Source organism: Lipotes vexillifer, unplaced genomic scaffold (genome assembly GCF_000442215.2).
Source record: "Lipotes vexillifer unplaced genomic scaffold, Lipotes_vexillifer_v1.1 scaffold916, whole genome shotgun sequence".
In the NCBI taxonomy this organism is placed as follows: domain Eukaryota; kingdom Metazoa; phylum Chordata; class Mammalia; order Artiodactyla; family Lipotidae; genus Lipotes; species Lipotes vexillifer.
In genome coordinates, this window is record NW_006798383.1 from 803,870 (window position 1) to 831,366 (window position 27,497).

Consider the following 27,497-nt stretch of genomic DNA (forward strand, 5'->3'; position numbering starts at 1 on the left):
ATCTACTAAAGCCTCACTAATATGAGTTACTAATGATGAACAGCTGCTGGTCCCTAAAATATCTGCCACGCCTACAAAAGTGAAAAGATCAAATTAAACTGCCCATGTTACACCTTGTTTCACAAGTTCTACCAACCATACCTCTGGGTCTCCAGCACCACTCTCAGGTATAAAGATTGTCTTTGGTCTTTAACCTTTCGAGAACTACTTGTGAAAAAAATTCGAATGGCTCTCAGTTGATGTACTTTAATTGTACATAGCGTGAGCCAGATCAAAACACAATACATTTAATCACCAGGCTGAATAAAAAATAGATAACACAAACTTTCAAGGAAGGAGAAAATTTCTGATGCTCAAGATTCTTTTAATCTACCTACAAAGCAATTAAAATGTTGGAGGCGATTAACATACACACTACTATATATAAAATAGGTAAACAACAAGGACCTTCTGTATAGCACAGGGAACTATGCTCAATATTTTGTAATAACCTATAATAGAAAATCTGAAAAATAATATATATAAATATATATATGTATAACTGAATCACTTTGTTATACACTTGAAACACAACATTGTAAATTAACAATTTAAACAATTTTTTTAAAATAAAAAAGAAACTTATTTGGAACAAAGAAAAAAATACTGGGGGCATAAAGCCTCTATAAAATCAACAACAACAAATTAGCACGGAAAGATGAAGGGTGAGGGGATAAGACTACAAATAGATATAAGTGTGGACTTGTTCACCAAATTCTGGAATGTGAGAAACATGAAAGCACATCTTGCAAGTTATAAAAAGGAGGTAATTTGGAGGCAAATATAAAAAAGAAGTCCTATTTTACATAATGAATAGTAAATTAATATAACTTACCTTCCTATCTTGAAAATATAAATAGGTTTGCAAAGAATTCATAACAAATAGCTAATAAAAGATGAACTGTTTGAGGTCCAGCCCTAATTTTTTGAGAGCCATACCTTGAAATGTTCTTGGCTTTACTATCAGGAAAACAATCTGAACTAGATGGAAATACAGACTAATGTACTAATGTACAGACTAATCTGCCATTTTTTAAATGCCAGACCCCCCACCTGCTAAGATATATCACTAAAATTGTATTTGAAATTAGTGCTTCACAGGGAAGACTCAGGATGGATCTAAAAGTAGAAATATTGGTTTTATGGGATGTTTCTAAGACTCAGGATGGATCTAAAAGTAGAAATATTGGTTTTATGGGATGACAGAAGCCGGCAAAAAGTTGAAGCTCTTTCAAATACATCGTTATCGCAATTTCTCCAAACTGTCCTCTGTCTATATCAAAAGAACAGGTGGTAACTACGTTGAAGGAAAAGCTATTCACCTCAGCTAGAGATCAACACATTCCACACCACTGCTTTCCACAACTTGAAAAGACAGGGAAAGGTGGGAGGAGGATGTATCTGTCACAATCCTGTGTTTGTCTCCCAAGGTCCAGGAATTTAACAACTGTCATGGTCTTAATGGCCTTACAAGCCCAAATCAGACTCCAGAACTTTTTAAAGGAAAAAAAAAAAATCTAAGAAACAACCACAAACAGGACCAGAGTTTCTAAATAGCACCTACAGCTGCAAACTAATGGCCAGTACAGCTGTATGGAATTTAACAATGATTTATCCATTTCTTCAGCCACAGGTGGAGTCACCACTGCCTTCCACCCTTCACTTTTTTCTGCAAACGACTGAATTTACTGACTACTAGGAACAACTGCAGGGAGTCTTAACCTCTGCACACAATGTACATAGCACTGAAACTGTCCAACACCTGGAGAATGCTCTGCAAAAGCCTGCCACAGCTCCCATACTCTCCCCAGAGCTGCGACGAAAGTCACTTCCTAGGACTGGAAAGAGCTCCCTGACACCGCAGAGGGAACAACTTCCTAGACTCTAATGGGAGTCTCCCTTCTATCTGCTCTAGAACCTGAGCTGACTGCACGTGCCGCTCACCTGTAGTACACGGCCAGGTGTCCTTCCTCAATCTTGTGGATGGAGGCGTAGAGGAGGACAACCACCAGACCCACCACTCCAGCCACCAGAACGCGTGCTTGAGTCATATTCATCCTAGTTCCTCCTGGATGAGGAAGGAACGGAGCCCCAGCCCCGTGAGTGACAGGCCCACCTTCCGTTTTCCACCTCGCCCTCCCGCGACCTGGCCCCCTTCCGCAGGCCGAGCTGAGGAGTCCTGTGCCTCTTTTCCCTCCTCGCAGAGCCCGCTTCCCCGTCGCCAACCCCTCCGCGCGAGCCGGCCCGTGGGTCGCCCCTGCTCGGTGAGCGTCTTGACACCCCCACCCCCGTCCCAACAGCCGCTCCTCCCCGCCCAGGAGAAAGCATTAACTGAGAAGGGGGCCAGCCGCAGACTCCTGACCGACGCCGACCCCTCGGCCGTGCCTCACCGATCAGTGACGCACCGCCCCCCGCGTGCACGTGAAGTCTCCACCCGGGCCGCACCAACCGCGGCCAAGAACCGGCCCCGCCCACCCGCGGGGCACTGCGGCTGCGCGGACACGCACACCGACGCCGCGCTCGCCCCGCGACTAGAGACGGGGAGCGCACGGGACAAAATTCTTGCCGCCGCCCGCCGAGCTATCTCGCGCGAAGGTACGTGGGCTCTCTACGGTGTACTGCTGGTTTCCTGCTCCGGAAGAGACGGGAAATCGGCAATGTGGAGTAAAGAAGGAGGCAGAGGAACGGAGAGGGCCTCTGAGACAAGGGAGTGGTCAGCGTGTTCTTGTGCAGTCACCTATTAACGTGCCAGAATGCTGATCCAGTGAGGGCTTTATGAAAGCCATCCAAGCAATAAGAACAGAATAAATAAGCAGTAAACGTGGGTGTGTGTTGGAGGGTCCTCCGGGAAGATTGAAGACAATGAGCATTTGAGCTTCCTTGAAGCCTGTGTGATGGAAAGGAGTGGGATGCTAGGCTAGGCCCAGATTTTGAAAGGCTCGAATGCACTTTTTCTGTAGGGAGGGAAAACTGGATGGCTAGAGAATAGAGACAGACTTTCTTTTCACTACACATTCTTCTGTTCTTTTAAATTATGCATTATCTGCATGTATTACCGGAAACAGAAAGGACAAAGTGAAAGAGTAGAGATGGGAGTAAGAAAGATGGATACAAAGGAAATAAGGGCAGCATGTTAGAAGAGGTTGGGCAGTAATGGTGTAAGCCTTGAAAGGCTAGCAGTAGGACCACAACTGGACAAGGTAGACTAAGGTTGGAGGGCTCTGTAACCTCTTGGGCAGGGAAGTATGGGAAAGCAGTACCTTAGGGCCAGTGAGTCTACAAAATGGCTTAGAGAGGAGACAGCAAAGCCAAGTTGTTAGGAAACTGCAGGCCCAAGGTTACAATGGTAGTAACAGTGGAAATGGGAAGAGGTAAATAGAATCAATTAAAATCTTCTTTAAAGGAAGCCCTCCCAGACCACTGTACCTTCTCCCTTCAATAAATGCACTTACCTGTATCATTCATTTGACTTCTACTACCTAGGAATGTATGGGACCATGTCTGTACCAGATAAATGTTATTTGCAGAGCTTAGCTATTTTAACTGATAAAAAGCAAAGAGAATAAAAAATAACTTGTCCAGCCTCTGTTTTCTGGATGGATTCTCTTAGTTTTTTATAATATTGCTTGAATTAGGGAATGAAATGGATACAATGCACAACTGACACTTAACTCTGAAAAGTTGTCAGCCAATAAATAGTGTTCAACTCATGTATCATAAGCAAATTTGAGGTGCTCGCACTATAAAGGACTGTTCTGACTCACACCACTTGCCCTTACGTATCACATAGATCAGGCTAGCCTGAGATCATATCAGCCATAAACCATAAAAACGGTCCCACCCTCTACCAGATCTTTTATCAGTTATTACAATGATATTTAGAAAACACATGATCATTTAAAAAATCCTTTAACAATAATTTCATTCCACATAAACATTCTTATTGTACTGCCTGTGTTAACTTTTCTGATCTTCCCATTTTGCTCAATATCTTCCAAGCAATAGGTACCCAATAAATGTTTATTGATTAAAACCTTCTAGAACTGGAGAAGCAAGAGAGAGACTGCCTATTTTAACAGCTGGTAGTCAGAATGTCCATATTCAGAGAAACAGTAGTACCAGATGACTAGAGTTAGAAGAAGATAACCCCAAGGTCTCAAACTTAGATGACTGGGAAAATGACACTACTAGCAAAAATGGGGATGGTGTAACTAAGACGACAGTTTATAGGGCAAGGTATGAACACTGTTTTTAGACATGGATAGTATTGATAGGACATCTCAGGAGAAGAGAGTATATTAAAGAAGCTACCCAATACTGTCTTTACCATAAGTCCTGTTTCATTCCTAAGGAAAGTACACTGAGAGCCCATTATGTTATTCTGTGCTCCAACTCTGCTTCACAGAATCTTCACATTTTCCCAAAGCATATTTAATTATTATAATCTGATTTTAGTGAATAGAGGTTCAAAAAGTAATTTAAAAATTATTTAATACACAAAGTGAAAAACTGTCTAGAATACAAAGGAATTTCACATTTTTTTTTAAACAAGTAACAACTTCTAAATTATTTAACAGATGATAGATCCACAGTCCTTTATCTGAAACCCTTGGGGCCAGGTGTTTCAGAATTATGAAATTTTCAGATCTTTAGAAAGGTAATTCAGTGCATATACCATACTACATAAACCCCAGGCAGGGTCTGTGGCAGCACCCTACCCCCAAACAAGCAAACACGTTAATATTTCCACAGCAAAAAAAAAAAAAAAGAATATTCACACTAAATGGGATAGATTCAATGTCAGTTCATGTTGGATGTGCAAGCAGGTGAATTCTGTCACCAAACTTATGAAAAACCTTGTTATCAGAGCTTTTTGGGTTTTGGAATTACAGATCAGGAGTACAGACCTTTATAAATTTATATGACAAGACATGAAAGATTCCTTAAACAAAAGACCCATTTATACAAATGAAAACAGATAAGCTTTCAAATACATTATAAATTAACAGGCATTTTTTCTTTGATATTATTAAATGTACATCTTAAATACATATACACATAGCACACTTAACAAGATTTGAAAGAATCAGCTGGTATTAAAGGCACAGATGCACAATCCCTTCTGTAGGAAAGGGATACAGTCAAATGTGCATTTGGGATTGAAATTGAAAATGGGATTAAACTAACTCCTTATGATGCTGGGAAAAGCACTGTTGAGTGCAACACAAGGAGGCAGGGTTTATTCTTCAAGAAGTACAATTCTACTTGCAAGCAGTCTCTTCCACAGAAACACAGGCAAACAATTTTTACTTAGAATACATGTTAGTTGAGATTTTCTTCTCTGTATACATTACTTTGGCCTTATGCCCAAAAGTTAAATGTTGAAAGATAGTCAAGTTAAATAAGTAATGTTTTATCAAGTTTGAAGACAAATGGATTCCAACGATGCTCCTAAGTAGCTGTAGTATTTAAACAAGTCCACTGACTCATTAAATTCTATCTGTTCAGAGGTTAAAATTACCCAGTCAAAATATTGCACTGTGAAATCATGTGTAGTTTCTGATCATAGTCATTTCTTCCATTGATGGGTGTCTGAAGAATGGTTTCATAAGAGAAAAACAAATTTCAAACATTTGCAGCAACAACTTCATACATTTGGGTCAGTAAGTGGCAAGTCATTCTGTTAACCAACTCCAATCAAGATTCTAAAACCAGGCATGAAAAAGATACAATTAGATATTGACTAAAAGTGGTAGGTATATGGGTGTTCATTTCTGCAAGTTTTCTGTATATTTGGACATTTTATAATCAAAAGTTGAAAAACGAAAAGTACAAATAAGTTGCAATTAAAGAGTTTAGTTTACCTTTTCTGCTAACTAAAAAAAATATTTCAGTTTTTATAAATATTTGAAGCAAATAATTAAAGAGGAAATAACAAAGAATTAACATCATGACTAAATGTAGTGAAAGTTAATCCAGTAAACATTTTATTGTAGTTTCTTCAAGTTTTAACAAATCAATAAATCACAGTAACCAAAACTTCATATAAATACTTCTATAAATTATAACCATATTAACATTATTCATTTTGCATACAGCAGTTACTATATTTGAATTACAGTACAAATCATGTCCAATCTTATTGGAGAAAATTGATTGCTGAAGCAAAAATGTACAAACCATTCGATTTCAGTGGTCACACTGCAAAGAAAGCTCACTACTCATTTAACTTGACCAAAAATGCTATTGTTGAAGATAACTGATGACATAATCCTAGTATATCCATGAGTAAGAGAAGATGGGGAGTTGAGGTCAAGCATTCTTCAAATGCTCTTTCCTCTGAGTTCTATTCCCCATCTGCATCCCAAATGCCAGATAAATCTAGCATGGAAAGTTAAATCCTTTGCACCCAACATACCTAAAACAGACATCCGTATCCATATAAAACTTACCATCATACTGTTGCCCTGTTTCTCATTTGCTTCATGCATAATAGTGCTTAAATGGCCAAGACAGTTCAAATTTTCTTCTATTATTTGTGCTAAAGGCTCCCTGTGGAATGAAAGCAAAGAGGCATACGAATTTCCTCTATTTTCTGGTCTTCAGGGTCAGGATGATTCTGCCCTTCCAACAACACTGCAACCCTGCAACCCAATGCAACTGATTCCTGTAGTCTTCAGTTTCCTCATCCCTCCCACCCAGAGGCAAGAGTCCTGTTACTCCAAGCTGCTGCCTGTGCCCAGCTCTAATAATAATGAGTCCACTATAACTGCAACCTGATTTTCCTCTGAAATATAAGTGGCACTTATATACAACTTTTTCCCCCTGAAAATGCTCACTGGGGGGAAAAAAAGAGATCCTGTGGCACAGCTAGATGAAATATCTTTGTTTCTGAAACATTTCCCTTTCCTTTTAAGTAGTAAAAACATCAGCATGCTTACTTCAGAGATACACATGTAGGGGAGGAGATACAAAAGTACAATCTTTTCTGCAAGTATCAGGGAAGGTGAAAAAAACTGTTTGGAAAATACAGATGACAGCAATGAGAAAGAAAACAAGCAAGCTGATTCCTGAGGACAGCAGAAGAAACCTGTGACAGGGGAGCTGCCCAGAACCAAAATGTATCCCTGAAGTTTGTATTTGAAGGAAATCCTGAATTTGGTTTCCACCTTCTACACTTCCCTCTTCCATATGGCCTCCATCCTTACCTTTTACTAACCCTCAGTCCCTACCTGACTAGAATCAGTTCTAAGCCATGGAAGATAGTCATTATTAGCTCAGAACTAAATTCTCATTCAGCTTATTCAACAGATAGGAAAACTGAGGCCAACAGTTCCCAATCCTTGGTGGTTAAGTACCGCAGGTACATTTGAAGTTTTCCTTTATAAAGTATTCCTACTGGAAAATGTATTTAAAAATTCCTGTTGAATATACTTTTGCAAACAACCACAACCTCACATTGAAAATCATTTGTACAGAGGTAACATCTGCAACCATTTGCATCCCCTAATAAACCTACATGCCTTTAATGAAAGCAAAAAGGTATTAAATTTTATTTGTGTCAATTCTGATTAATGGAATATTTCCTCAAGTCCATATAATTAATTATAGCCTATGCTGTAGCTGTGAATGTATTACATTGGGCCAAATGTATAATGACCCCGAGATATACCCTGGAGCTTGCTTTCTTTAAGAAGATAAAATACCTGGTATCAGCTTGCCTTCCTGCCATGCACTTTTCTGTCATAAAAGCAGAGTACAGAATGTGCAACTGCATGACCTCCTGAGCAGTGATGTTACATGGCTGCACCTCTGCAAAACTAATTATGGGCAGAGCTTCCAGGAAATGCTGGTATTGTAGAGGTCTCCATGAGTTGTGAAAAAGTGACAATACACAAGCTAGCAAAGAGCCAATGGCTCTGGATACGGCACATCTTATGCTGAGAAAAATAACAGAAATGGATAGTCGTTCAGCTTTTAGCAGAAGAGTAGGACTTAAAAGAAAATATAGGACTTCAAACTTGAGTTATTTGCAAAAATGATTTAAGGCACTGAAAAGTCATTTTAGAAATACTAAGTTATAAAATGAGTAGATTAAACTCAATTCCATTAGAGGGTTGATCAAGGGCCCTAAAATAACTTCAGAAAGATAGCATAATTTCTCAGAGATAAATGGTTAAGTGAGGAATAAAGTTTGGCTAAAAGATTTGATAAGCCAATAACAGATAAAGAACTTAGAACCTGGACTGAGCTAATAAGAAGTAACATTTGCTGAAGATTCACTTCCCAAGCATTTTATATACACTGTCTAGCTGAATTTTCACAACACTTCCCATTTTACAGGTAAGGAAATGTGAACATTAAAAGAGTCAAGTTAACTGTATACGGTTATTACAAAGAGACAATCAGGATTCAATCCTGGTCTATAAGGCAGTGAAGAATATGTCTTAACCACTGCACTCTACTGCCTCATTCCTACCACTGCTCTTGAAAATAAAACTATCTATTTTAACAAAGTGAACCCACCCATCTTGAGGAGTTACCACGCATGACAGAGGATGTTCACGTTCTGCTGAAGTTGTGGGCAGCCATGCTGATGCCTGAGGGGTTACACCTTCTAGACTGGATCCTACAAGGGACCGAGCAGAGCTCTGTGTCTGAAGGAAAAAAAAAAAAAAAAAACATTACAGGCAAGCACCTCCACACATTCATATTCCTAAGACTTAACATTTCTATCACTACTTTTATGCATAACCAGACTACTTCTGTATAAATCTATCTCTACTTACACACCCCTACTAACTATCCTGTCCTTGACCCCTTTCTTCATTGACTAAAACCAATTGTATTTATCCTTCTATTCTACTTTAGTTGGAAAAAAAACCCTCCAGTTGAACAAAGGACTGTTTTTTTAACCTAGTCAGGCACAGCTACCCCCAAACTGGGTTGGGATACCACAGTGGTCTAGGGTTGAGAGGAGTATAAAAACAGGAAACCGGAAAGGAGAGAGATAATGAAAGATGATCATGAAGTCCTGTATCAGAATTGCTAGGGAGACACCAAGCAAAGAACATGAGCATCAACCCAACATAAAATACACATGTCCTTATATATGAAATTTAAGAAAAAAAAAAAAAAGGTCATGAAGAACCTAGGAGTAAGACAGGAATAAAGACACAGACCTACTAGAGAGTGGACTTGAGGATATGGGGAGGGGGAAGGGTAAGCTGTGACAAAGCAAGAGAGAGGCATGGACATATATACACTACCAAACATAAGGTAGATAGCTAGTAGGAAGCAGCTGCATAGCACAGGGAGATCAGCTCAGTGCTCTGTGACCGCCTGGAGGGGTGGGATAGGGAGAGTGGGAGGGAGGGAGACGCAAGAGGGAAGAGATATGGGAACATATGTATATGTATAAATGATTCACTTTGTTATAAAGCAGAAACTAACACACCATTGTAAAGCAATTATACTCCAATAAAGATGTAAAAAAAAAAACACATGTCTTCAAGAGGACACAGATCATGCTGATAAAAATCCCTTTTGCAGGGAGTAACAGCAAATCAATGTCATATTACATGATTCATTAAAAATTACTTACACAGGCAATTTTAAGGAGATGCCATATTTCTTTCTGCCTCTTTCCCCTCCTTCCCTGCATAAACATGACAGTATTGTCAGCTTCTTTGATGTTACTGAGGGCCATTTCCACCTTGGGCAGTAGATCAATAATCTTCTGCTTACAGCCCAACAACTTGCTGGAGAGGTAAAATCTGTGTCAGACACTTATACATCCCCCAAGACTGTACCCCATACTCCCAAACCCAGCTGGGGGAATGAATCACAATCAGCATAGATTTAATGACTGATCTGCAAAGCAATGCACACAAACAGGACACATAAATGCATGCAGCTGTGGTCAGGGTTCCCAACGTACTGCCAGTACTCTTCCTGGTTCTAGTGTATTTACCAGAAAAGGGTATTACACTTTGAAAGGAATGTGATAAAAGTATCCTGGCTTTTCAACAGTAAGGAAAACAATATTTCTACCTCAAATGACCGAACAGCTCCTTGAGAACCCGGTCCTGACTCTGCACAGTATGCACAATGATTTTCACCATCTCCGTGCTGTCGCTGTAGGAGTGATCTATAAAAAATCTCAGTCAGTAGGTATAACCTCTCTTCTGTGTGAACATGTCAGCCTCCAAACAAAAAATTCCTAAAAATCTGAAACTAGTTTTAATTAACATCTCCATTTAATTTCAAAACTAAATTAAGATAAAAGATTTTAAGATTATATATCTATAAATAATCATATAACTAAAAATTAAGTCTGTGTGTTTGTGTGTATATAATGTATATATGGATTTATCACTGTATCTTCAGTTTTAAGAAGAATCATCTTGGCTATCCTTAACCCATACTAACCCAAGCCCCAGACACATATGCAGCTTTCTGGACAAGAGATCATTTTTTCTTGGATGATTAACATAATTTGTTTAGAACCAGTAAGACAATTCATCAAACTTTCACTGACTTAAAGGAAGGAATCCCAGCTAGGCTTGCTTGGAATTTCATGTTTATCCACCTGTTTATACCCATGAAAACGTTGATAAAAGCTGACCAACTTAAGCCAAATCTGATGCACTAATAAAAGGACCTGTAGACACCTTGAAAATTCAGTTTGAGGGTAGTATGAAATCTTAAAGCAAACTGGCAGCTGACAAATGTCCTCAAATGGGATGGCTGTGTGGTCACAGTGAGTGAGTTCTACCGTTATAGATGCCATCTCATTTAAAAAACAAACAAACAAAAACTACAATTAATTGTAATATTTCAGAAAATGGTTATTTAAATTTTAAAACATTGGAAGGTTGCTCATGGATCATGCTGGTATTTCCCCAGACAATAATTAGTCTCAAATGCAAAACTATTATTATTATTTGCTATTCTCTACTTAAAATTTTCTCATTTAACCCTCACAGGAGTCCTGTGAGATGGCTCCTGTTGTTACCCACATTTTACTATGAAAGGAGTATCGAAAGAGGTTTAAAAAAAGTTGCCCTTTGTTAGCACTGCAAAGACCTCGCCTAGCACTCAACTTGATTCCCCACACATCTTTTTCTTTGTCTCTCCCTCAACAACAACCAGATACAGAGACTCCAAAAAGGCTCCTCTCCAGACAGCACTTCTTCATAAATCCCACGGGCTAGGCCCAACAGCTTTCCCATATAACTAGCTCTTTTAGATGGTCAAAGACCTCAGAACTTTAACCTACTCCAACATAAAGAATGAAGAAAGTTGGTTTTCACCATTTTCAGCTGAACAAAAGTCTCAAGGCAACTCTAAACTGGAAAAGACACCAAAAACCATACCTCAAGTGTGATTACATAAGCCCCAACAATAGACAAAACTTCTTGTCACAACTAGTTTGTCACTCAAGGTGACTATCAGTTCAAAGAAGCTATCTGGATAGCAAGTTTATTTCTAGGCCCTGTGATATGCTGATACACATCGCTACTGCAAAGTTTTTATAAAAATAATCCAAAAAATGTTATCAATGACTGTGGAAAGTTAATCCACTGAGTCAATGGATGGAATTTTATATACCTTCATCTGCAATATCTGATTCATTGGCCAGAAGAGAGTAATGAATATCAATTAAAGAAAAAAAAATTAGCCTTGCTCTATTTGAAATCTTATATTTCAATATTTTACTCTAACTACAACTTTATCACTTACATCACTTTTTTGTCAATATCTTCAACTTTTCTGTCCTCTTATTGTCAGCATGATCCTAACCCTGCATCAGTCTAACCACCTGCTCTATCGGTTTCTGTATCCAAGCTACTAACCACTACCAACAAAAAAATTATACTATCATTCTCTCTGTTGTAACTACTAATTCACAGGGTTTCACTTCTGCTCTGGATTCTTTTTTTTTTTTGCAGTATGCGGGCCTCTCACTGTTGTGGCCTCTCCCATTGCGGAGCACAGGCTCTGGACGCGCAGGCTCAGCGGCCATGGCTCACAGGCCCAGCCGCTCCGCGGCATGTGGGATCTTCCCAGGTCGGGGCACGAACCCATGTCCCCTGCATCGGCAGGCGGACTCTCAACCACTGCGCCACCAGGGAAGCCCTGCTCTGGATTCTTTAATAAATGTCTTGGATCAGCAACATCTGCCATTGCACACACCAGCTTTCAAAAATCTCTAGCATACTCCTTAAATCTATGATGTCACACCTCTTCAATTACAGATAAACCCACTTCTTACTTCGGGATAGGAGGACATAAAGCAGTAAGATCCTCACCTTCCAACCCCTATACCCACATAAGTGTCTGTATCCACACACATCCCCCCCACCTAATTATCAGTGGCAACAAGCCCAACCCCTCCTACTATTCTCTGGAGTCAGCCTCTCAAACTTGTTCAGAGACTTCCCTCTCCACAGGCTTTTGGCCCCAAGCACATAAATAAGCTCAAGTCTTTCTTCTGAAAACTGACATCCCTTGATTCTTCATCTCCTCCTAGCTGCTCACCTCTCTTCTTTCCTTAACAGCCAAGCTTCTGGAAAGAATAGCCTAGATAACCAGTTCTCAAACTTACTGGTCTCAGGACACCTACACTCAAAAATTCTTAACAACTCCAAAGTGTTCTTCAGGAATTAAACTGAGAAATACAAAAATATTAATTTATTCATTTAAAAATAACAATAAACTCATCTATTAATACATTTTTATTCAAAATAACTGTATTTCCCCCTCAAAATTTAGTGAGAGCATTGGTATTGTTTTAAATTTTTGCAAATCTTTTTAATATCACCACCAATCTTATCAGAAAAGCATTTAAGTATTGGGAAGCTGATAAATTTCAGCTGATGGATAGACATTTTCCTACATTTTAATTTTTTGCTGGAAACATGGAATTTTATCACTGACAATACTTTTGGCTTTTTTCCTTCAAGAGATAGGTATGCTCCATTAATTTTTAGAAAATATCTGCCTCATAACCAAATCTGAATAACTGTAGTTTTTCTGACAGTCATTGTTCCAAGTAAAAATGGTGTTCCATTAAAGAAGAGGCTGGTCAACAGCAATGTAAACAACCGCTGAAGTGGTTTTCCTTAAGACAACCATCATACCTCAGTATGTAGCAGAAGCACTTTATGAGTACTTCCCATTTTGTCACACAGAATATTAAAAAGACATATACTCAAGGGTTGAGATTTAAATAGAAATTTTACTGCTTTATCAAGGACACTCTTAAATAAAACTGGTATTCTTTTTAAACTATGAATGCATGTTAGTGAAAATCAATGACTACTAGCATACTTTGGTGCTCATGCCTTCATTCATGCTAAGCAAGGTGCAAGCTGTTTACCCACCAATGCTTTTGCAGCATCAGTGAAAATGTCAACATAGTAAAAAAGGGAAATAACATCCTAGTATTATGAAAACAGTTTTGACCTCACTGACTCCTCTGAAAAGTTTTCAGGAATCCTCAGGGGTTCATGAGTCACACTTTGAGAATTGCTGATCTAGACTGACTTCTCCATTCCCTCCTGTCCCGCTCCCTCCTCAGCCAACTACAATCTGGTTTCTGTTCCCAAAAGGTCGTTATTTTACCAAGATCACCAATGATATCCAAACTACTAAGTCCAGTGAATATTTTCATTATCATTTTTATTACCCACATCTCTGTAGCACTTCACCCTACTGATCACTTTCTTCTTGAAACACTCTCTGTCCTATTCCAATATCATCCCTGCTACATATTTGAGCCATTTCTCAATATTTGTAGGCTCTTCTGCTTCTAGCCATTTCTTGAATGTTGGTATTCCCTAGGATTCCATCCTTGGTTTTCTTATTCAACATGATCACTTTATTCCTATGGCTGATTACTCTCAAAATAGCTAAATATCTAGCCTGGACTTCTCTACTAAATCCATATATATATGTACACGTGTGTGTGTGTGTGTGTGTGTGTGTGTGTGTGTGTGTGTGTGTGTGTGTGTGTGTGTGTGTGTGTGTTTGTGTGTGTGTGTATCTGTTTATATATACACGCATATATACATACATACATATATACTACTACTAGACATCTCTATTTGAATGTCCCACTGACACCTTAACATCAACATGTACAAAAATGAACTCATGTTCTTTTCCCATTAAGTCTGTCATTTTCCTGTACTTCCTATTACGGTGAGTAGTCCTACCATGCACCCAGCTGCTCTAGCCAGAAACTTGGCAGGCATCCATGATTCTCTACCCCATCTCCTGCCACCCATATTAAATCCATCACCCAATACTATCAGTTCTACCTCCTAAATCTCTCTCTTGCCCTTACCCTCCTCCTCTTCACCCCACTGCCACAGTTCAGGCTCTTTGCCTTAGCTAATGACCCACCTTATCCTGAGCCATGAACTTCAACAACCTTATAACTAATGAGCATCTCTAGTGCAGCCTCCCTTTAATCCATTATCCACAATGCTACCAGAGCAGTATTTCTAAAATGCTAATCTGATCATGCCATTCCCCTGCTTAAAACTTTTTAGGGTTTCTCTTTGCCAACATGATGAAATCCAAAATCGTTACTATGACATACCAAATCCTTTATTATCCAGCCACATCTCTCCTTCTGAAACTACAATCCAGTCACGCTGCATCTCCTCAAACATGCTGTTACATGTATATGTCTTTACCTATTATACTTATATATGCAAGAGCCTACCTCCTTTCACGGAGCTACTGCTACTTATCCTTTAAGGCTCATCTCAGATATCAACTCCTGCAGGAAACCTCCTCTAACCAACCCTGACCTCCAGTCAGAGTTAGATGCCTATTGTATACGTACCTCATAAATGTAGAAATTAACTGAACAAATTCCACTACAATAAAAACCAACATAGAGGAGATTTTGATATTTGTTAAATACAATTTAAGATGTACATTAATTTGCATATGTTTGTAAATTTTAAGGTGTAAAACTTATGGGTTTTGTTTGTTTTTTTAAAATTTCAGTATATAGCAAATTAGGGCACAGACTTCACCTTTTATTTCTTCTATAACCCTTCAAAACAAATCAGCTTTTAACTGAAGGATACTATTTTGCACATACATAATACTTTATAGTTTTCAAAGCACTTTCACAAACATCCTCTCAAATACATTGCCACATACAGTCACTGAGTTAGGAAAGCTAGGTTTCAACCCCATTTTGCAGAAGAGGGAAATGAGATACAGGGAGAAAAGGTTATTTGCCTGAGGTCACTTGCTCAGTAAAGCGCCCTATCTAGAATTCAAGCCTTCCGATTCTCAATCCAGTGCTCTTTCCAGCAGAACGTGCTCTGTATTCAGCAGATGTTCAACAGAATTGTTTTGCCAATGAAATAAGCAATCAGCGACCATGTGCAGATGAAGGCATCATTTTCAAAGTAAATGCTTTGGCCTAGCACATGGGCATCCCTCTGCCCATTCCACACCTGAACCCACAGTACCAAATTCTTTCCAATCTCTTTAATTTTAAGCAGCACTTATTTTTTCCCGTCTTTCCACACATTTTCTTGCTTCCTCTTTCCCTTCTTTGAGTTCCTTTTTTCTCTTTCATTCCTTTCTTTCACTTCCTTTTAAAGTTTTTTCTCTTTCAATTTTCTTACTTTGCCTTCCTAATTTCTTAAATTCTCACAAACTTAAAAGCTGTTGTACCATAAACATCTCAATGGCAATACCAAAACTGGAATTTACTCTGCAGCTTATTTAAAATCCAATCTCCTAGATTTGCTAGTGATAGTTTCCTAAAATGCCTTTGTGTACTGTGAAAAAGTGTCTTACCTGAAGATCTGTGCTTTAACTGCTTATATAGATCAATGGCACGCTGTTCCCTATGAAAGAAAAAAAAAGGTTCTATATGTGAAGGTAGGTTAATGACTTTAATAATCCCCAACTTGAAATGAACAACATTTGAATAGAGTAATGATCCCATTTTAAAGCAAGTACATATTGCCAATGAATATTTTACAGAGCATTTCACTGGGTAATAAGCAAGATCTTAAGATGCAAAGTTTAATATATTAATACTTCATATCTGCTCTGATCTACTATCACATATATAATATCCTTGCACCAGAAACACTTAAATGGGAAAAAATTATGACCTGTGATTAGAGAAAAAAATCTCAAGTTTCTAATCAAAACACTTAGGAGGTTAACCCTATTTAGGGAATCTAATAGACAATATCTTCCTTGAACCAGAAGTATGGTAAATAGGGAAATAGTTTGTAACTTAGAATACTTGAAAATTTCTTAACACTCATATGAAAAGATGCTTCAATTTAAAAAGCAAAGGTCAACCCAAAGAGTTATTTCCAAAATTTCCTGTGACTAAGAAAGAACTTCCTTTTTAAATATGATGCCAATATATTTGGGGAAAGGAAAACTGTAGGAAAGAATCACATATAGACTTAATCTGCCAGAAATACAAAGAACGAATAATCTGCTACCAAAAATTACAGACACCAACACCAACAACATGAGTTCACCCTTACAGAGATTCCATCAAGTCTCCCTGACGTCGTCCATAGGGGCTCTTCTGTAGCTCCATGATTTCAGTGTGCAGGGACATGATCTGATCCTCCAGGTATCCAATGACACCCACCTAAAATATGATGAAACACAAAAGAAATGACAGGCTCACCACCACACAACACAAAGAACTCAGAGAATGACTAGCTGCAGTAAGAGAACTAAGTGATTTAATGCAAAACACTGATTTTGTTGAAGCCTTTTTATCTTTCAGATTATGACATGTAATTTTCACATGAGCACCAACTTATTCCTAGGCTTCTCTCTTTTCTCTCCTGACAACAGTAGACTACTAGCATTTTCTTCTTCCTCCTGAGAAGCAAAAAGATAAAAGTGTCACTAACAAGAAAAATGGCCATCAAAACCACTGCATCTCAGTTCTATGATTTTCATTGCCTCTTGTTCCCAACTGCCTTGAATAAGGATGCAGAAAGATAAAGACATGGGATTCCCCAACCCAGGATACCAACTGCCCCACCCATGTCCTCAGGGAAGTGCTGGCATCAAGAAGAGCAACAACTTAGTGGGACCACAGACAGATGTACTGGGTAAGGAAGGAATCTGCCACCTAGAGAATGATTTATACCTAGTGTGACCATATAATTTATTGTCCGAACTAGCTTAATTTTGAGAGTATTATTGATAATTATGGCAAGACAGGTATAAACTGAAACTGTCCCAGGTAAACCAGGATGTCCAGCTATCCTATCTAAACCAGTCATAAAAATAACAGTGATAACTACCATCTGTTATTCACTCCCATTTAATCTGTATAACCCTATTAAAAAAAGGTACAGTCCCTATAATATCATATGGAAACTGAAGCTCAGTGCGACTTCAATTTAGTCTCTTTTCCCCAAAGCCTTGGTTTTCATCCACTATGGTACTTCCCTCTATATATACAAAGTATCTACTAGATATTTGGCTGATATTCAGGAATGACATGAAAAATACTCTACAAACCAAAACCAAAGACAATTTCTAAGGAAGACCTCAGGAATTAATAAGCACACAAAGTGAGCTCAATGATTTTACCTCAGCATAGTGGATAGCCTTTTCTTCCATTTCTTTCCATGCTTTTAACATTTTTTCTGAGGCTAAAAAAAAAGTCTTAATTGGTTATCTCAGAAACAGCCATAGCTTTAATTACTGACCTACCCATCTCCTTGCCATATCAACATCAAAAACAGAGTTATGAGTTGAATTGCCCCCCCCAAAAGATATGCTGAAGTCCTAACTCAGTACCTCAGAATTTGACCTTATTTGGAAACAGAGTCACTGCAGATGCAATTAGCTAAATTAAGATGGACTCAATCCAGTATGACTAGTGTCCTTATAAGAAGAGGAGAAGAGACACAGACACAGACACATGAAGGGAAAGCTCCATTTGACAACAGAGGCAGAGATTTAAGTGCTACAGCTGCAAGACAAGGAATGCCAAGGATTGCTGGCAAACCATCAGAAACTAGGAAGAATCAAGGAAAGATTCTTCTCCACAGGTTTCAGAGAGAGCACGGCCCTGCCAACACATTGATTCTGGACTTCAAGCCTCTGAAACTGTGAAATAATAAATTTCTGTTGTTTTAAGCCACACAGTTTATAGCAATTTGCTATGGCAACCCTAGGAAGCCAACACAGATGATTTTCTCTTTAAAAAAAAAAAAGAAAGAACATTTTAAAAGTAATACATGAACATGATCTTCTTAAAAAATCAAATACTATATTGGGGTATAAAAAGAAAAGTCTCTCTCTTCCCCTCCATCCTCCACCCTCAGGGATCCCTTTGTTAGTCATTTCTAACATAGACACATATCCTTTTCTCTCACAAATGGGACCATCTCTATATACTTTTCCTTCTTTGCTTTTTTCCCCCCAACTTAAAACATTGCTGCCGTTAAAGACCTAAGTGATCTTTTAACATCAGCACACATAGGGCTACATCACTCTTTTTAAACAGCAGTATAAGATATACAACTGACAAGTCAAAGATAATTTGATAAAAGAATTATAATGTTTTGCCATTCATCAGAATGCCTATAATATACAAATAGAAATAAAACATCAATCATAGAACCTGCTTTAGTGGGTAAACTTATTTACCCAACTAGACACTGCTGATCATTTATTCTGAAATACACATGCCTTGCTCAAGATAAATATACAAACCAGATTTATTTCCCAAAAAAAGATTTGTTTCATGAAAGAAAATAGAAATGCTGAAGGCGACCCTTTTGGTTTATTATTTGAATTTTAACTCTGCTTTTCACATTTCCTTAGTACATCTGAAGGGAGATAAACTTGGAGTGAAATACTGAAAAACTGGAGGCTGCATACAATAAAAAACAGTGGGACTCCACAGTAGGTGGTTTGGGGGAAACAAAAACCCTGGAATTATTTGTGTTATTATTTATAGAAAGATAAGTAGTTTAAGACTTCCCAGGCTATGAAGTCACCCCAATACAGACTTTCTATCTATTTTCTAAATGAGGTTTGACAATTGCCAATTCTTAAATCATTTTTGAATTTTTCTGAAGCTGAACAATTTTAGCCCAACTGTGGTGGTGGTGGTGGTGGGGATGGGCAGGGGAGGGCAGGGGGGAAATAAAGTTGCTCAACTAAAGGTTAAAAAAAAAAAAAACTAACATTCAAACCAAACAGGGTTTATGATGATCTGAGATGTCCTCCCTCTTGTTCTAGTATGAATGTAAGTGAAACAACTGGCTAAGAAGAAGGCAACATAGCAAATGGCTTTAAGAGACTAGACACTTCTTTCAAATACATTACCCAACACTTACATATCCCATAAGTCATCTGCTCACTATATCTTTCCAAGTCAAGCTGAATGCTTTTGTGAAAAAACTCCAGTTTAGCTTTCAGTTGCTGAGATGCTGAGATTAAAGTGTTCTTCATTTTTGTCAAGTTAGCATTATATCTAAGAAGACTTAACCTAAACCAGAGCAAGAAAAAAAAAAGATATAAGCATTTCAGAAACACCAGACAAAAGTTTAAAGACTCAAATTGCCATAAGCCTAAAGCCTATGTTTCTATGAGAAACAGCTGATCTCTAGAATCTGGTCTCTAAAGACTTCCTGCCCATGATACTCTGATAAAACAATCTTCTTATACTAGGACTGTTCAGGAACTACCGTCAAGCTTTTGCAACTGGATGGTTTCAGACCATTAGTAAGAATTCTACAAGTCTGATCAGAATATTACATTTCAAATTGGCCCAGTATATAGTATTGCATGGGATATTGACTAGTGAAAACTGGCAAAATTAATTCTTGAGCATTAATGCACATGACATTGTGCGTGTAAACAAGAGAATCCACTTACATTGCTGCTCTCTGTCCCTGAAAGAGCCTGCTGTAGTCTTCTTTTAGCCCAGACACATAGTGCACTGCTTCGGCCCATACTTTACGCAGCTGTATAATTGGAAGCTGTATTTTGCTGTCCTGTACTATGTGTAAGAAGTTGGGGAAAAGGAGAGGGGAGTTACTTTTTAAGATTCTAGACTTCATTTACTATTCTTTGTGATTTCCTGTCCACACAAACAGCATTCCCATAGATACTAGAAACGGATGCTAGAAAGAACCACTTGTTACTGTTTCATGCAGTCAATGTACATTTACCGAGCACCTGTACACCTAACATGAACCCTCCAGATACAAGGGGAAATAAAAATGAAGACGACGTAATTACTACATAATCGCAAAGCTTACAATTATTCCTGTCTTTTTTTTCCTTGCTTCTCTCCAACCTGGAATACTCTTTTTTCCTCTCCACTAATTCAAATTCTTTATTTCTCTGAAGATCTAAATCAAGTCCCACGTCCTCCACAATCTGCCACAGTCTTTTCTGCTTCTGAATAACAAATTTCATCTCCTGGACTACCAACCCAGCTTCAGGAAAACTTTATTTTTTACAGTATATGATTACAGGGTAAAGAGCAGCTTAATAAGAAATGCCTTCCTCAATGTAAGACTTATGAAATTATCTATTTATGATTATCTCTTGTCTTTTCTTTGGTAAAGGGAATGCTTCTTTCTAAAACCATGGCAGGTATATATTAAGTTCAATGAAATTCCATTTTAACATTATAAAATTCTCCAAGATTGAAGAGAGATTCATCTCATACTTAAGGTGGCAATTATATTCTGTCATTCTTTTCCAATGAAAATCTTCAGAGAAAGGTCACTACACTGGATTTCATATTGAGAAAACACATTATCTGAAACAGACTTCAAAAAAATAAAGCTGTGTATCTGGAAAAATCTTTGCCTCCCCTAATAATGATTAATAGCCTCAAATAACTTTTCTTCTGTTTTTATATACCCACACTTACTTCTGAGGCTTCCTATAACAGACCAAACAAACAAAACAAAACAAAACCCACACCTTTTAAAAAAGAGTCTGGGTGAGGAGAGCCTGGAAACAAAATCATATACTGTCAAAAATAAAGTCTGAAAGGGCCTAGAAATGATACCCCAAGTATCATGCCAAGTATCCAGATTTTGGTTTCTAATACTATTCTCAATTAAAATGAAAGGAACCAGGGCCCCTTAGAAAAATGGCCGATTCTAGGACTAGGGCAGGAAATTTAAAAGATGGTCCTGGAATACCATGTGGTGCCAGAAAGTAAGGAAGTGCTTAAAAAAACAAAAACCGAAACACCCTTATTGATGGAGTAAGTAAAAAGGGCACAGGAAGCCAACTGAAAGAGCTCCTAATGTAAGCTCCAACAATTTGAACAACAAAATAAATAAACTAGTATTGGATTATAATCCATAATATAAAGTAAATATCCATGAATTCATATTGATATAATAAATAACTGAATTAATAAATGGGAAAGAAGAGATAAATCTTATGTGCAAAAGGATTCCAAATAAATTATGTAGATACTCTACCCTAAAGGAGGGGGAGCATAACTCCCATTCCTTAAGTGTGGGTTCTTGCATAGTGATTTCCTTCCACAGAGTACAGTGTGAAATGGGGGGGGAAGACTAAACTTTACAGTGGAGAAAGCTGACAAACACTACTTCAGCCAGGTAAGCAAGGCCAATACTAACAGTCATTAATCATGTTGACAATATGTACCCTTTACATAATGTGATGAAAACAGCACTTGAATTCTGTGATCTTTCTCTCAAAAATCCATTTTCCTACTCATGAGAAAAAATATCAGATAAATTGCAACAGTGGGGCATCCTACAAAATATTTGACCAGTACTTTCAAGGTCATCAAAAACAAGGAAAATCTGAGAAACTATCACAACCAAGAAGAGCCTAAGGAGACATGACAACTAAATGTAATGTGGTATCCTGGATGGGATTCTGGAACAGAAAAGGGACATCAGATTAAAAACTAAAAGAAATCTGAATAAAGTATGAACTTCAGTTAATAATAATATATTCATTCATTAATTGTAACAAAAGTATCATACTAATGTTTAAGTTGTTAACAATAGGGGAAGCTATATGTGTGGGGGAGGGGAGTAACATAAGAACTCTATACTATCTGCTCAATTTTTCTATAAATCTAGAACTGCTTTTAAAAAAAACTCATGAAAAGGAAGGATTACATAATTTCAGCCCTTATGCCCAATTTTGTTCTTGATTTTATAATTTTGTGCTTGTTTTTAGTTTTGGGTAGACAGAAATTGATCACTTAACTTCTTCAAAAGAAAATAATTCTCTCAGGATAAATGAAATCATTTGAATGTTAAGCAGTATTCATAGGATAAAATGAAGTATTTGAACATGCTTAAATAATGAAGGAGAAACTAAAAAGTGGGTTTAATTAATAGTGAAGATTCATTGTTTTATATGTGAGAACCCTATCCACAGGAAAGTAAGTCTTCTCCTAAATGAGGGATCTGGTGGTGATTTAAAATCTACCTTTTCACCTTTCAAACCATACAAACCCATCTTTCACCACATATAGAAACCTGAAGTATGAGACACAGAACAGAAACACCAAAGGCCCATTTCTACTAGTCATTTTGAGTCAAAATTATATTATTTCAGATTTAAAGCTCAGTCAGTAAATGAACTATACTTACCAATATAATTTACACAGTCAGATAAACTTCTGGAAGCAAATGGTCCTTCATATACAGTCTTACTTTTATCAAACAAATAAACCATATAGCTATCACAGCCCCTCTGAAAGAGAAACAAACAATTAAGAAAAAAGATCCTTGAAAATCCTAGGTTCTCTGAGTACCTAAGCACCAGATTTCCTACTTTGAAATGCCAATGGTGAAGTCAGTTTCATTAGCATACATCTCACAGATTTAAGGTCTAAACTTTTGTTTAGGAAAAATAACTAACTATAGTATGGACTAAAGTGAAAAACAATCACCAAACCCAAAAGGACAAAAGCAAAAAGTCCTAACAACATATATCCATAGAATGGGAATACTATTCAGCAATCAAAAGGAATAAAGTAATGATATATGCTATGACATGAATGAATCTCCAAAATATAACTGTATGGGCTTCCCTGGTGGCACAGTGGTTGAGAGTCCCCCTGCCGATGCAGGGGACACGGGTTCGTGCCCCCGTCTGGGAAGATCCCACATGCCATGGAGCGGCTAGGCCCGTGAGCCATGGCCATTGAGCCTGCGCGTCTGGAGCCTGTGCTCCGCAACGGGGGAGGCCACAACAGTGAGAGGCCCACATATTGGAAAAAAAAAAAAGAAAACAGTATGAAAGAAATCAGACACAAGAGATTATAGATTATATGTTTCCATTTATATGGAATGTTCAGAAAAGGCAAATCTATAAAGGTAGAAAGTAAATTAGTGATTTTTCTGGGGTGGACAGAATGGATATTAACAGTCAATGAGGGCTTCCCTGGTGGCGCAGTGGTTGAGAGTCCGCCTGCTGATGCAGGGGACACGGGTTCGTGCCCTGGACCGAGAGGATCCCACATGCCGCAGAGCGCCTGGGCCCGTGGGCCATGGCCGCTGGGCCTGTGCGTCCGGAGCCTGTGCTCCGCAGCAGGAGAGGCCACAGTGGTGAGTGGCCCGCGTACCACAAAAAAAAAAAAAGAAAAAAGAAAACAGTCAATGAACATAAAGGATCTTATTGAGATGGAAATGTTTTAAAACTGATTTATGATGATGGCTGTGCAATTAGGGTAGTTTGCTAAAAAAATCACTAAATTGTACACTTGAAATGGGTAAACTGCATGATATATAAAATATGCCTCAATAAAGTCAAAAAAAGAAAAATGAAAAAAGAGTCATGACCAAAATCATATTTTACCATCCATCTATCCTCTGACAGGACCTGTGAGAACGCTGGTCTAATTTGAAGGTTCTAGGCTTTAGTACAAAGAGGGGAAAAAAAAAGGGAGGAGGGAAGTGGCACCAAAGAGAAGGTCATGCATAGTTCAAAACAACAAATGTTTCATTTCTACCTTTTCACCTTGCAAAGCAATAAGCGTAATGAGTAGGATAAAACTAAAAGAAGAATTCTAAGATGCGGACCATCCCCCAAAGGATTCCAAGTATACATCAAAAACGCAGGGCATGCAATCTCTCTGTGCAAACAGATTTCTTATACTCTAGGTATATTAGAATTGTCTTACAACTCCATCCAAAACACACTGAGAGGCTGGTTTCCGAGGATCCAAAGAAATTCCCGTCTCTGAAAGAAGCTCTTGAGAACCAGTATTTATTCCAGTTTCACGCTCAATACGAGACTGTAGTGAATGAAGACTTTCATCAGGTGGTAACAGAAAAGAAATGATCTTTGCAGAAGTCATATTTAGGATGTGTACTATCTGTTTAAATAAGAAAAAAGAGAAATAAGTATTGATCGTTTGCTACATAAAAGATTCAGTGCTAGATATAAAGAGAATTTAATCAAAAGGCATTATCTCTGCATTAAACAAGGTTCATTCATTTTCCAAAGTGAGATCTCCTTCTATAATTATAGAATGACAGTCTGAAAACTGAAGATAGTGTTTACTTTTCTACTGCAACAGATGTTAGTTCCAAAGAATAAAGTTTCAAAGTTCTAGGGATGTACAAAATCAAGAAATAAAACCCCCAATTTAAAAAGGTAACACTTATAGAAAAATGGTACAGATGAACTGGTTTGCAGGGCAGAAATAGAGACACAGATGTAGAGGACAAACGTATGGACACCAAGGGGGAAAGTGGCGGGGAGGGGTAGTGGCGGTGGGATGAATTGGGAGATTGGGATTGACATATATACACTAATATGTATAAAACAGATAACTAGTAAGAACCTGCTGTATAAAAAAATAAATAAAATTCAAAAATTCAATAAATAAATAAATAAATAAAAAGGGAACACTTATTTTGAGAAATATATCACTGACCTGGAAGGAAATGTTTATGAATTGCCTAATAGATGCCAACAAGTTAAGTGCTTTCACATAACATCCTATTAATTAGATCTTCTAATCTCCATTTTGGCAAAGACAGAAACCAGAGCTCTGAGAACTTCTTGCCTAAAGCCCCAATGAAAGTAGCCTGATACAGGCCAAGTAAGTGTGAGACTGAGTTAGGTGGGGCTCTACCCTGGTAACCAAGGACAGCCACAGAGTTAGAGGTCAGTCTTTTGAACACAATGTAATTTTAAATCCTTTTCCTTCTACTGTCCTTAGATAAGCCATACAAAGTTAATACCTATGTTTCCCCAACGCCTTATATTGACCAGTGTATACAAATGATTAAAATTATCTCTGCTAGAAACGTTTATTACAGAAGTAAAGCACTAACTTTCTTTTAATATACAATAACCTTCTAAGTTTAAAAAAGGTGGGGGGAAGAGAAGGGAATCTTCCAAGTTGACATGGATTACAGTACAAGCATACCAGCTGAGACCTTCCATTCCATCCTGGCCTAGGCAGATTTCACACTGTGACACTGACCACTAAGAACAATAGCAGAAATTTAGTATGAAAATCCTAAGGTGGACATTTACTTTTACACAGGGTATATTTCAAACTAGGGTGGGGTGATCATAGCATCCCACTACTAAAGCCGAGCTAGAAGGGAGCAAAAGAAAGGGTGAGGAAATACAACCTATATTAACCTTTTTGTTCACTCAAATATTTGATAAGTACCTACTATGGTACATACTATTTAGTGTGTTGTGCTAGTAATGGGTATGCAAATTGAGTAACTTACTGATCCTTGCCCTCCATAGGATAACAGTCAAATAAAAGATATTAAAGAAACATTGAAAGAACTAAAATACAATGCAAAATGCAATAGGTACTGTAATGATGTAAAATATTGTGCCAATTCCAAAGGAGACTACTTGGTGGGAGGAGAGGGATGCTTTATAAAGGAGGCACTATTTGAGCTAAACTTTGAAAAGGAAGAATGATTAGAACAAGAAAAGATTAAAGAAGAAAGGTTCTTCTAGGCAGAAAACAACAAGGTAGGCAGAGAGGTAGAAAGGGATGAGCATAATCAGAGAATAAAAATTACTCAGTTCAAATGTACCTAAAATGATGCCCCCTTAGGGCATAACATGAGCTAAGCCTGGAAGTGCAGGATGAAATGAGACCAAGATAGATTCTGAATACCAATGTTAAGAGTTTGGACTTTGAAAGGGAACTATGGAAGGCTTTCTAAATTGAGAACCTGGCAAGTTCAGAATTGTTAAAACATTCAAAAGATAAATCTCACAAAATAATTGGATATGTAAATTGAAGGACATGGAATAGTCAGACAGCCAAAGTTTCCAACCTAGGTAACTGGAAGGGTGACAGTGCAAGTAAGAGGCACAGGAAAAGCTGCAGAAGTAATTAATGGAGCAAATGTGCTCAGTTTTTAATGAATTATGTCTTGGATAAGTGGGACCACCAAGTGTAGTTATAAATACTCCGCAGAGAGTTGTATAGTCACAACTAAGGAGATAAATTTGGAAGTTATCCATACTCAGTTTATAGTTAAAGTTACAGAACTGGAGAGACTGCCAAAGAAAAGGAAGAAAAGTAATATGGAAAAAGAGAAAGCTAAGGAGAGACTCTTAGTGGCAAAGAATGTTCAGTACACTTTTTTCAACTTTGCTTCATACTTAAAGTTTTTCATAATAAACAGTTGGAAAAATATGCAGACTCGCTAAACTTTTTTTTTTAAGGGAAAGAAATATTTCAGTAACTTTTGTTGACTTCTTCTTTAAATGAAAATAAAACAGATGCCATTCCCTCCTTGAACAATGTAATAAACACCTCAGAAAAATGCCCTGCAATAATACCAACCTGTTTTGCAGTTCATGCTTCTGTGTTCATGACATTCCCCTGCCTGTAAATCTTTTTTTTTTTTTTTTTTTTTTTTTTGCGGTACGTGGGCCTCTCACTGTTGTGGCCTCTCCCGTTGCGGAGCACAGGCTCCGGACGCGCAGGCTCAGCGGCCATGGCTCACGGGCCTGGTCGCTCCGCGGCATGTGGGATCTTCCCAGACCGGGGCACGAACCCGTGTCCCCTGCATCGGCAGGCGGACTCTCAACCACTGCACCACCAGGGAAGCCCCTGCCTATAAATCTTTCCTCCTGCTCATTCCCAGGATAAACACTTACTTATCCTTCAAAGTTCAGTCCTATTATTACGTCTAGGAAGCATCCCTGAACTACTATGAATAGTACCCTACACATACCTTATTCTGTACAACCTCAAAATAATATTGATCTTTTAAAGAAGACATTACTGTACCTGAGCTATAAATATGTGTGTGTGTGTATATATATATATTATATATATATAAAATATATATATATATATATATATTTTTTTTTTGCCCAGATTCACAGATATGCAAACCGTGGTGTTGCAAACTGAACTAAAGTCTATAGACCACAAAACACATAGGAGGACTCTT

General features: G+C 38.0%; 2 protein-coding genes across 3 annotated transcripts in view; both read right to left on the bottom strand.

The window, feature by feature from the left end:
- The window catches only part of ERLIN1 (ER lipid raft associated 1), a 35,126-nt gene extending 32,630 nt beyond the window's left edge, over positions 1–2,496 (bottom strand). Inside the window, exons 1-2 of one of the 2 annotated variants that reach the window (XM_007470334.1) lie at positions 2,372–2,488; positions 1,984–2,107 (exon numbers count right to left, since the gene is read on the bottom strand). In XM_007470334.1, the coding sequence (XP_007470396.1) occupies positions 1,984–2,096 (113 nt within the window). In that variant the 5' untranslated portion in view covers positions 2,097–2,107; positions 2,372–2,488. Of the gene's footprint in view, positions 1–1,983; positions 2,108–2,371 lie in introns of both variants that reach the window. The other variant, XM_007470333.1, reaches the window with a different exon arrangement.
- Positions 2,497–4,512: 2,016 nt separating this feature from the next.
- CHUK (component of inhibitor of nuclear factor kappa B kinase complex) overlaps positions 4,513–27,497 on the bottom strand; it is a 35,722-nt gene continuing 12,737 nt past the window's right edge. The window contains exons 10-21 of the mRNA XM_007470335.1: positions 24,227–24,421; positions 22,692–22,794; positions 19,963–20,086; positions 19,422–19,573; positions 17,662–17,723; positions 16,590–16,699; positions 15,877–15,926; positions 10,093–10,189; positions 9,644–9,800; positions 8,566–8,696; positions 6,492–6,591; positions 4,513–5,744 (exon numbers count right to left, since the gene is read on the bottom strand). Of these exons, the coding sequence (XP_007470397.1) occupies positions 5,715–5,744; positions 6,492–6,591; positions 8,566–8,696; positions 9,644–9,800; positions 10,093–10,189; positions 15,877–15,926; positions 16,590–16,699; positions 17,662–17,723; positions 19,422–19,573; positions 19,963–20,086; positions 22,692–22,794; positions 24,227–24,421 (1,311 nt within the window). The 3' untranslated portion in view covers positions 4,513–5,714. The remainder of the gene's footprint in view (positions 5,745–6,491; positions 6,592–8,565; positions 8,697–9,643; positions 9,801–10,092; positions 10,190–15,876; positions 15,927–16,589; positions 16,700–17,661; positions 17,724–19,421; positions 19,574–19,962; positions 20,087–22,691; positions 22,795–24,226; positions 24,422–27,497) is intronic.